This window comes from Lissotriton vulgaris, chromosome 3_1 (assembly GCF_964263255.1).
Source record: "Lissotriton vulgaris chromosome 3_1, aLisVul1.2, whole genome shotgun sequence".
NCBI classification, from domain to species: Eukaryota; Metazoa; Chordata; class Amphibia; order Caudata; family Salamandridae; genus Lissotriton; species Lissotriton vulgaris.
The window spans coordinates 46807024-46819303 of NC_141689.1; the positions used below are offsets into that span (position 1 = coordinate 46807024).

General features: G+C 43.1%; 1 protein-coding gene across 1 annotated transcript in view; it reads left to right on the forward strand.

Annotated features, from left to right (window-relative positions):
- Positions 1 to 307: 307 nt before the first annotated feature.
- Positions 308 to 12280, forward strand: part of LOC147725912 (uncharacterized) — a 240452-nt gene continuing 228479 nt past the window's right edge. The window contains exon 1 of the mRNA XM_086962830.1: positions 308 to 496. Within this exon, the coding sequence (XP_086818956.1) occupies positions 337 to 496 (160 nt within the window). The 5' untranslated portion in view covers positions 308 to 336. The remainder of the gene's footprint in view (positions 497 to 12280) is intronic.

A 12280-nucleotide genomic window follows, 5' to 3' on the forward strand; every position in this document is an offset into this window, starting at 1 on the left:
CACTGTAGTCTCCTCTAATCATTGCAAGTTTACAAATTGATGAATATCATTCAATGGAAAGATTCCACCTTCTCTTGGGGTCATGCTAGGTGTGTCGATGCACTGGCACTCAGGTGTGTGCACCATGCTCTTCTCTCTGACTATGAGATGAACAGGATGCCTATTGTACAGCTCTGTATTTGTTGATCAGATGAACACAAGCATGCCACAGAAAACATCAAACTTCCCTATTTCTGTGGTTAAAGTAGCTGACAGAGTTGCTGTGGACACCAGACACTTCCTGTCCAGCTGAGGATGTTACAGTGCCTTGAATGGTGCTTACCCTACACACACCGCATGCCGCCACTCTCTGATATTACCATGGAGGGGGTTGTCACATATGCTGAACTGCAATTTCCACCCTCCACTGGTGCCCAGGAGGAGGCCACATATGCAAATCTGCACGGTCCAGACTCCAGAGGAGCTCAGAAGGCAGCACCGGCTGAGCCCACAGCAGGTGAGGATTGTGTGAATGTGTACAATAATCCCAGCAGCAGGGTAGCCTGACTATCTAAAGTTCTCAGCAGGCAGTGGTGTCTTACTCCTGACTTAGGTCTGACTTACTTTGGAATTTACATGAAAAAAGCACACTTACAAAAGAAAGCTTTCTTAATCAGGCCCTCATGTTACTCTCTGATGTGTAGCAATGCTGCATACCCCTTCCTGTCGCTTGCATGATATGTACGCGCCCACACTGGCGTCTCCCCTTTATTTCTTATATGGTTTCATTTAAATTTCACTTTGTTTTTAACACTGTGACAGAGCCCATTTGAACCTCTTCTGTTTTTATCATGTGCTCGCCTGCAGACTCTTTTATATCTTTCTATTAGACAGTGTGAAGGTTTAGACACATGCAGAAGTGCTAGCATCATATCTGCCTCCTATCTGGACGGACACGTTTATGTTCTTTATATTATGGACGCTACCATGACATGATGGACACTTGCAGTGAAACTGACACGTGCCAATTGTTTTTGTTAAGGGCACATTATTCACATGGAAATTGGGATGATACATTTATCGCCATGCCTAATGTGTCTTGTTGTGACTTTTGTGTCTCCAAACTTATAAACCAAACTCCAGAATGTATCCATTATTGGGAAGGCTGTTCCGACATGGGGTAGGGAAGCGTCCTGCAGTCCAGCGGCTGTGAAAGAGAATAAATGAACAGCTATTTGTTATCGAGGACAGGCACGCTGTGTGATTTATCTTAAGAAACTCGATTCATAGGCTCGATAGTTTGTGCATATGCTAGAATTTTACCATAGCGCTTAGAAACACCAGTAGGGTGTCAGAATGCTAGAAATGTGATAACTAAGCATGGGCGAATTTTGCGAATTGGCAATTCGGAAATTTGCGGATTTGCGAATTGGCAATCGGCAAAATTCGCGAATTCGCGCAAATTTGCGGATTTTTTTATTTTTGCGTGTTCGCGGGTGTTCGCAAGGCGCTTTGCGTGTTCGCGGGTGTTCGCGAGGCACTTTGCAATTTTGCGGGTTTTTTTTTGCCTGCTTAATCACTGCCACCCTCTTGTGTTTTATGCCCATCTGCCCTCTGTACCACTTGTTTCTGTGCCCTTCTGCCCTCTGCCCCACTCATTTTTTGTCCCCTTCTGCCCTCTGTCCCACTTTTGTGCCCTTCTGCCCTCAGCCCCACTTAGAATGGCGCCGGCAAGCTGCCAGCGCCATTCTAAAATAGCTAGTAATAGCTTCAACAGGAAGCACTAATAGATAAAGTAAAGCAGGTGCTCCAGTTGAAGGTCAAATTAAGTTACACAATCATTAATCACCCCTAGTTTGGGGGTGATTAATGATTGTGTAACTGAATTTGAGCAGCACCTGCTTTACTTTATCTATTAGAGCTTCCTGTTGAAGCTGACTTTTGTAACTATTTTAGAATGTCTCTGACAGCTTGCTGGCGCCATTCTAAAAGAGTTACAAAAGTCAGCTTGAACTTTTGACCCAATCCCCGTTCGCGGATTTCCGTTCGCGGATTTTGCGGGAAATTTGCGAATCTCGCGTATTGCGAATTTACCGAAAATCCGCGAAATCCGCGAGCGGAACGGATTTTCAGCCCATGCTTAGTGATAACCATGTTAGGAATGTGTATCTTGTTTTCGCCGGCCTAGTGATACATTGCTGCATGTCTTACTTTCATTTTACGTGGTTATCGTTCATATTAAGTGCACTGGACTTGGGTTTTAGAAATAACTACGGTATTTTAAAGTTGTATCCCGTATTTTTCAGTGCTATTTTGAGTGTCTGATTAATTTACGAAAGAGGGTTTGAAATTCTACGGAGTCCTTTAAGTCATCTAGTGGGACTAATCGTGACCACAAAATTCCATATGCACAGTATTGTTCAGCAGGTTGTGTGTGGGTGGTAGTTGAAATGGGTTAATAATTCGTGTTGTTGCATTGAACTAGGTCTTTGCACGGGGGAGAAGTGGGGGGTAGAAATTCGACCCCTGCAGCCCTGGAGAAGACCCCCCAGATGGGGCAAACTCCGCACTTTCACCTCAGCCATACTCACGGGGAGCAGCTCGACACATTTATGACCCAATAATATTCTGCCCATAATGTATGGCCCTGTTACTTTACTGACACACTATGTAGGAACTAGGACTGGGTTGAATCTTTAGTATCTGACACATCAACTTTTTAATATCTTAAACTTCTTGTGATCTGGTGTGCTCTCTTTCAGTTAGAGGATGTATTTTGAAGAGCGCCGGGTACAACTTCTAGGCACAGACTGACTCTGCTGGCGGACCGCACTTTAGAAGATAGAAAGTCTCCAGCTGTTGTTTGAAAAGCCACAGACGTCATGAGTGCCTAATAATATTAAGATAGCACATAAACCGAGTTGTCTTGGTGACATGTTAACATTCATGTAGTAAAAGCTGCCAGAGGTACTTTCATTGGTCAGCAGTGTATTTTCCAGAGCACGATCTTATTACAAAATGACACCACAGAGGGGATGTTTCGTGGTATTTGAAGAAATAGCATTTGGGACGATTGGTGTAAAAGCAGCAGACAGATCTTACTGCTGAAAAATACAAATACCAGCATCAACAAATGAAAACCTGCTGATGCTAACATTGGGGGGTAACAATTCTAGAGCTCTCAGGAGAGTAAATGTAGTAATGCCGGCCTACTATGGTGTGACAGTGTTATTTCACCTGTGTGTCCTTCCTGTATGACTTGTGTGGTGCTGTTGTGCAGAAGATTCCAGAGTCAGCGAGAGGTGACGCGCCTGTGATGTCACTGATAGAACGTTGATGCTGAGCGGAAGTGAATGTGAGGCAGGTGGGCAAGGGCAGCAGAAGAGGTAGGTTGAGAAGGAGAGGGGGTCAGAGGTCAGCGGACGCATAATTCAACAGCCAGCCGGATACAAGCCTCAAACAGATACTCCCAGGGGTAATATATATTGTTGAGTTAATCAGGGTAGGCCTTCCACAGAGCGAGCTGCCTGGTTCCATAAATCCGGGGGTTCAGGGAACCAACAACCCTTTCTCAGCAGGAGGGCTGAAAAATAAACAGAAATCCTGAGATAAAAAGTATTTCAGATTAACCGCCATGATTCCACATGGGGTTCAGCCAGGGTAGGCCTTGGACTGTAGGGCACCCAGGCAGAGCTGGATGGGCTGGTCTGACAGGTCAGTGTCTGGGTCTGTTTTATGGACTGCGGGACCGGGTTTTACTGTTTATTTCTCTGATATTAAAACAAGCATTGCCTGCAGCAAGCTCAAATCCATCCCGTCCACCATATCTTGCGAAACTCTTATACAACATGTCTTTACAAGTTCAAAACTGCCCCAATTTGCAAACATGGAGCACTTTTTAGGCGCTAATTCACTAATTGGGGGAGGGGCTTTTATTTTGCTGCCAGGTCTAGTCTCTCCCCTACTCCGACTCTGGGTGCAGCATTGAGGTCAGGGGGTTCTTCCCTGATAAGCCTCAGAGCACCTCGCGCCATGGCGAAAAGAGGCGTGTAGGAAATAAAAGCAAGGTCCCTGAAGGATAAACCTATTTGTGAAGTCACTCACAGGTGTTAACACCCGCAGAGGGAAGTAAAGTGGTGTGAGCATTAAGTCATCTCACTGACCAAGGTCTGTTGAAGGAACCTTTTATGTAACACAGCCTCGTACAATGCATAAGGGTATTTGGGCAGTGAGTAGTGAGTGACCAGTGGTACTCAGTCACATAAGAGGATGAGAGATGTGAGGGAAGTTCCGCTTGAGTCTGTGTCCTCTGCCCTTTGGTACCTGTTAGAAGCTAAATACACAAACCAGTGTTTTAAACCCAAACTAATGGTGCGGAGCATTGCTTCCTACAGCTCACTGAGCACCTTATAAACCACAATGATGTGTTTGCCCATCTAGTATAAACATATGAACATGTTTAGCGCAGAACAGAACCTAGATACCCACTATTTTAAAATAATATTAAAAAACCTTTTGAAGTTCCTATCACGGTATACGCATGCTCGTCTGCTCTGTGGGGAGTTTTCCAAAGAACTCGACTTCCCTTCAGCCCTGCTGCTGAGACTGAAACGCCTCGTTTTCATTTGCATTTAAAGAGACAATAGAAATAAATAGCAGATTTCGCATTTTTGTTGCAATCAGAGCACAGTGTGCTTAGACGTCAGTATCCACCTATAGAGAGGAGAGGTGAACCCAAAAAGGTGGCTGAAATGAGGCAAGTCTGTTTAGCAACAAACCCTCGGGTATGAAATCTAGCCTGCACAACAAGTGCCAAGCTTCGCCTTCCGTCTTCTGGTCTTACTACTGCGGGAAGGCCATCAGACAGGAGTTAACATTTTATTTGGCACATCAATCAATCAATCAAAACATTTATAAAGCGCGCTACTCACCTGGAGGGTCTCAAGGCGCTTGGGGAGGGGGGGTCCGCTACTGCTCGAACAGCCAGGTCTTGAGCTGCTTCCTGAAGGAGAGATGGTCTTGGGTCAGGCGGAGGTGGGTCGGGAGGGAGTTCCAAGTCTTGGCGGCCAGGTAGGAGAAGGACCTTCCTCCTGCTGTGGCTCTTCGGATGCGGGGGACGGCGGCGAGGGTGTGGCTGGTCGATCGAAGCTGGCGGGTAGGAGTGTAGAAGTTGAGGCGGCTGTTGAGGTATCTTGGGCCTTGGTTGTGCAGGGCTTTGTTTGCGTGGGTGAGGAGACGGAAGGTGATTCTCTTGTTGACCAGGAGCCAATGCAGGTCTCTCAGGTGTCCGGAGATGTGGCTGTGTCGGGGGATGTCGAGGATGAGTCTTGCTGAGGCGTTCTGGATCCGCTGGAGTCTCTTCTGGAGCTTGGCGGTGGTTCCGGCGTAGAGGGCGTTACCGTAGTCCAGTCGGCTGGTGACGAGGGCCTGGGTGACCGTCTTCCTGGTCTCGGTGGGGATCCACCGGAAGATCTTACGTAGCATGCGCAGGAAGCAGGACAAGGAGACGGCGTTGACTTGTCTGGTCATGGAGAGGGAGGAGTCCAGGATGAAGCCCAGGTTGCGTGCGTGGCCTGTCGGTTTGGGTGCGCTGCCCAGGGCGGGGGGGCCACCAGGAGTCGTCCCAGGCGGAGGGTGAGGATCCCAGGATGAGAACTTCCGTCTTGTCTGAGTTCAGTTTCAGGCGGCTGGTCATCATCCACTCGGCTATGTCTGTCATCCCTTCGTGTAGGTTGGCTCTGGCGGTGGCGGGGTCGTTGGTGAGGGAGAGGATCAGCTGAGTGTCGTCGGCATAGGAGATGATGTTGAGGTTGTGTTGGCGTGCGATGGCTGCGAGGGGGCTCATGTAGACTTAAGAGGGTGGGGCTGAGCGATGATCCCTGTGGTACGCCGCAGACAACTTCGGTGGCTTCTGATCCGAACGGGGGAAGGCGAACTCTCTGTGTCCTTCCGGCGAGGAAGGAGATGATCCACTCCAGTGCCTTCTCCTGGATTCCTACGTTGCTGAGGCGCTGCACTAGGGTGCGGTGGCAGACAGTGTCGAAAGCCGCGGAGAGGTCCAGGAGGATGAGGGCCGCTGTTTCTCCATTGTCGAGCAGGGCTCAGATGTCATCGGTGGCTGCGATGAGGGCGGTCTTGGTGCTGTGGTTGGCCCGGAAGCCAGACTGTAAGAGGTCGAGGGATCCATTCGTTTCGAGGAAGGCGGCCAGCTGTTTGTTGACGGTCTTCTCAATGACTTTGGTCAGAAACGGGAGGAGCGAGATGGGGCGGTAGTTTATTAGTAGTAGTAGTAGTAGTAGTACATAACGCTATAATCTTTTGAAATACGAGCCAGTGAAAAAATATTTTTTTTAAAAATAATCCACAAAAAAGCCTTTGTTGTCGGTGTGGGGCAGTGGGAAAATATGAACAAAGAAATTCAAAAAACTTTCGGAGCATTAACTCTGAAATTTCCCAAAAATGAAATCCATTATGAAAAGAAATCTGAGAGAATTTTTTTTTATAGTAGGAATAAAATGCCCAGTTTATTCCAAATCTGGAATTTTAGATTAAAATAAAAAATATATATAATTTGTTTCCCTCACTTAATAAATCAGTTTTTTCAGTTTCCAGAAAACATCACCTCAAATAAGTATTATAACAATCATAGAAAATAAATACGGGCTACAGTAGTTAGTAAACACACTATTGGGGCGACTATCAGCAGTTGCCCCCAGGGAGGTAAATAGTTAAATAGTTAAAGTTTCTTTAAAGAGGCGCTAAACATCAGAGTAAAGAGTACATTTCAACTCATTAATTGTTACTGGGTAAAGGAAATTTCTTTACTTGAAGTTTGAACAGAATATTCCACAATGGTTTACACTTCAGTAAACTACAAATATTAACTCAACCTGGATACATGTTTCACACAAGCGCCTGTTTTTGATTTCTCTATGGTAAGGGGCTGAATAATATGTTGAGTGAGAGGGGACTCTGTCACAATGTTAACAGGGTTCCCAACCCACCAACACTGTGGTCTGCCCACCTGCTTTATATTTCGGCAGAACATAGGTTTGGCAATGGGGGTGACTATTCCCTCACCTCCATAGCGAAACTTTTCAACAGCCCAACGGAGTAAATGCCATTGGAGAATTGGCTGTAAGTTCATCCGCCCAATTATAATGGACAGAAAAATAGCCGTGCTTAGGTTGCACAGCTCCTTCGCTGTGCTTGTGAAATCTCTTGTATTTAATATATCTTAAAAGGGGGCTCTTATCAGTTCCCAACAGCCAAATTACTGTGTTCATTCGCTTTTGTGTGGAACCTTTTTTGTTAACTCCCCCTGGGTGCATGCATTTACGATACTACTACGAAAGCTGTTCACACTGTTTAAGACACATTCACTGTCAAGATAAGACAGACAGCTTCTGACAGTATGAGGAGAGTACAAGCACTTTACCACTGGTTTGCAGGGTAAAAGTGCACAGAGTCCTAATGGCAACAAAAAAGGGTTCACCAACACAAGGCAAAAACCTAGGAGAGACCCTCCAAAAAAGATGCAGGCCCAAAAGGGGAACTCTTTTTAACACCTCAGAAGTCAGATGCACCGCTGTACATGTTGCATTGCCAGAATCCAATCTGCATTTATAGCATTTATAACTGCTGTATGTAAATTATCATCACTAAATGTCAGTATTGTTTTTATGTTTCACCTGCCACCCTCACAGTGTTTGCGCTGTGCTTGTGAAATCTCTTGTATCTAATATATCTTAAAAGGGGGCTCTTATCAGTCCCCAATGCCAAATTACTGTGTTCATTCGATCTTGTGTAGAACTTTGTTTTGTTAACTTCCCTTGGCTGTACACATTTATGATACTTCTACTAAAGCTGTTCATCTGTTTAAGCCCCATACACTGCCAAGATAAGATCTCTTCCCACGGAAAAAGGCAACTAACAGCTTTTAACGGTATGCTGGAATGCTTGCTTTTTATTACTTAGTTGTGTAAAGCAAATACTTCAGCCTTAAATTGTTTGTGGTATTGCTTATTCATGCCTCAATATCTTTCTTTACACTTTGTGGACATTATTGGACAGATTTTACAACTTAATCTATTTGGTCATTATGATCAATATCTAAATGTTGTAATTAACATTACACATTAAAAATAAAGTGAATATATGAGAGCTATGCTATATTTACTTCTAAATAGGCAGCTACATGTGCAGTTACCTTGCAGACAACAGGGTCATGAATGGAATGGTGCATCAGGTATAGTAGCACCGGGCCCACAATTAGTTAGAAATCCTCTGGACACATAATATTACTATATTTGAGTACTAAACAGGCAGTCACAATTGCCTTGGAGTAAAAAGGGACTTGATTTGAATGGTGCAGCAGCTGCAGTGGCACTGAGGCCATAAACTCTATTAATCCCACTAAACCTATTATTGCTAAAATTTGAAACTAAACAGGCAGACACAAGTGCAGCTACCCTGCAGATAATAGGGTCATGGTTGCAATGGTGCAGCAGGTGCAGTGACACCAGGACCCAAAGCCTTAGGCACCCCACTAAACTCAGATTATTGCTAAAATTTCAAACTAAACAGATAATCATAAGTGCAGTCACCTTGCAGACAACAGGGTCATGATTTGAGTGGTGCAGCAGGTGCAGTGGCACCAGGCCCAAAAGTTGTCAGAAATCCTCAAAACACCTAATAATGCTATATTTTACTACTATGCAGGCAGACATAATTGTAGTTAGCTTTCTGTTAAAAGGCGCTTGATTTAAATCTTGCAGCAGGTGCAGTGGCACCGGGCCAAAAGTTGGCATAATGCCACTAAACACCAAAAATGACTTAATTTTACTACTAAACAGGCAGACACAAGTGCAGTTATCTTTCAGGCACTAGGGCCATGATTTAAATGATGCAGCAGGTGCAGTTGCACTAGGCTGAAACATTGTCAGATCTCCTCTAAACACCCTATATTGCTATATCCCACAAATAAACAAGCAGTTATAAGTGCAGTTATCTAGCAGGCGCTGGGGTCATGATTTCAATATTGCAGCAAGTGCAGTGGCACCGGGACAAACGGCTCCAGAAACCCAACTAAACACTAATATTGATATGTGTTATTCCTAAACAGACAGAAACAAGCGCAGTTACATTGCAGGCAACAGAATCTTGATTTGAATGGTGCAGTGGCACCTAGCCCAAATGTTGTTGGAACTCCTATATACATCTATTATTGCTTTATTTTATTAATATACAGACACAATTGTAATTATCTTGTGCTTGATGTGAATGATGCAGCAGGTACAGTGGCACCAGGGTCTACCGGGAGAAGCCCGGGACAAGGGCGGGCCCTCTGTGGCCCTCAGAGGCACAAGGAGGCTGGGCTGGGCCATACCACTCACATCTATTCCATGGGGAACAACCGTTACAACGCAACTATTACAACGGACTACTTTTACAACGAAACTACTACAACGCAGGATCCTTTACAATGAATGCCTTTACAACGCATGACATTACATCGCAGATGCTATTACAACGCATGCCATTACAACGTAAGTATAGGTAAGTATATCATTTTATTAAAACATTTATTTAATTTAAAAAAATATTTAATTAATTAAATATGAATACTTTAATAAATATTAAAAATAAAAATAATTATTAATAAAAAAGTACTTTAAATAAATTGAATACATTAATTTAAGTAATTTTAATATTAATTAAAAAAAGTTCTAAAAATAAAAAAATATAAGTAATTTTTACCCCTACACTATCCAGCACTTACCCTACTATTAGACCCGCCTGGAGTTAGAATAGTAATTTTTACCCCTACACTATCCAGCACTTACCCTACTATTACACCCCCCTGAAGTTAGAATAATAATTTTTACCCCTACACTATCCAGCACTTACCCTACTATTATACCCCCCTGGAGTTAGAATAGTAATTTTTACACCTACATTATGCAGCACTTACCCTACTATTACACCCCCCTGGAGTTAGAATAGTAATTTTTACCCCTACACTATCCAGCACTTACCCTACTATTACTCCCCCCGGAGTTAGAATATTATTTTTAAACACCTACACTATTTTTAAAATAATATATATATATATATATATATATATTACCTACTGGCGGTCGCCAGTAGGTATATATAGTTAGGATTTTTTCTCTATGGGATTTTTGAAAATTCTATGTCTAATAACTTTGGCGTTTGTGGACGGAATTGGCTGAAATTTTCAGGAAAATGGAACATTTTGTTTGTGAGCAGCCACTGATAATTTGGGGGGGTTTCATCAAGGGGGGGCCGAGAAAAAAGGGGGGTCCCAAAACGCGTTTTTCCCATGTTAATTTCCATAGGGCGGTTGGCCTCACTTTTAGCTCGAACGGCTGAATGGATTTGCACGAAACTTGGCAAAATTGTAGGGACTGTTAGCCCGATGTGCCTTTGCTGGGTCTCAATATATGTGCTCCAGTGGATTTTGAGTAATTTAGGTTCAAAAAAAGATATATATCTGGGCGGAGCCTAACCACACATCTGATCTGATTGGCTGTCAGCACTTCATCCAAGAAGTGTTGGCAGCCATCTTGGGACCAATATACATGATAGCACCTCATTAAAAAGCATTGTAGTTAATAGAGGGTTTTAGGACTTTAGTTACATTATAAATCATTTGTTGATGGTACCATACTCGTTTTAGGAATTGTGGTGGCTTCTAAGGTGATTTTACCATGTGAAAAAACCTTCTGCTGTGATATCATGAATATTGTTTGAAAGAAAACTAATATCTCATGATTTTCCCACAGTGGTTTGGAAGGGGATCTATAAGCTAAACTGAAAGCATATTTTCTGTAAATTCACATTATCTTTCTCAGTCATGTGAAAATGAAGTCTGACATTCTCAGTAAAACATTTACATACAACAAGGACAGAGACTGTCAGTTGATTCCTTTGTGTTCTACTGCAGCCTCCTAGAGTGTTCTAAAGAACAACTAGAGCGCTAACAGTCCTACTTATTACAAAGGTATGGCACACCTGAAGCCATCTTGATTGGAATAAAGTGGTAACTCTTAAAACATTTAATTTAAAAAGAAACAACATGAGGGGGTATATTTTGCCATAGAAAGTATGATTAGTGCTGCAGAATGAAAAATTAGGGCACATTTTGAGTGACTTCTCAAATCCTTTTCTATTTCATTAAAACATTCTGACATGCAGTCTCCCAAAATGGCCACCAGAGACAAAAGAGCCCAAATGTAGCCCAAATATCACCCAGATGTAGCCCAAGTATAGCCCAATGACAGAATGTCCCAGAGTGTTCTAAAGAACAACTAGAGCGCTAACAGTCTTACTTATTACAAAGGTATGGCACACCTGAAGCCATCTTGATTGGAATAAAGTGGTAACTCTTAAAACATTTAATTTAAAAAGAAACAACATGAGGGGGTATATTTTGCCATAGAAAGTATGATTAGTGCTGCAGAATGAAAAATTAGGGCACATTTTGAGTGACTTCTCAAATCCTTTTCTATTTCATTAAAACATTCTGACATGCAGTCTCCCAAAATGGCCACCAGAGACAAAAGAGCCCAAATGTAGCCCAAATATCACCCAGATGTAGCCCAAGTACAGCCCAATGACAGAATGTCCCAGAGTGTTCTAAAGAACAACTAGAGCACTAACAGTCCTACTTATTACAAAGGTATAGCACACCTGGAGCCATCGTGATGGGAATAAAGTGGTAACTCTTAAAACATTTAATTTAAAAAGGAACAAAATGAGGGGGTATATTATGCAATAGAAGGTATTATTAGTGCTGCAGAAAGAAAAATTAGGGCACATTTTGAGTGACTTTTCAAATCCTCTTCTATTTCATTAAAAAATTCTGACATGCAGTCTCCCAAAATGGCCACCAGAGACAAAAGAGCCCAAATGTAGCCCAAATATCACCCAGATGTAGCCCAAGTATAGCCCAATGACAGAATGTCCCAGAGTGTTCTAAAGAACAACTAGAGCGCTAACAGTCCTACTTATTACAAAGGTATGGCACACCTGAAGCCATCTTGATTGGAATAAAGTGGTAACTCTTAAAACATTTAATTTAAAAAGGAACAAAATGAGGGGGTATATTTTGCCATATGAATTATGATTAGTGCTGCAGAAAGAAAAATTAGGGCACATTTGAGTGACTTCTCAAACCCTCTTCAATTTCATTAAAAAATTCTGACATACAGTCTCCCAAGATGGCCACCAGAGACAAAAGAGCCTAAATGTAGCCCAAATATCACCCAGATGTACC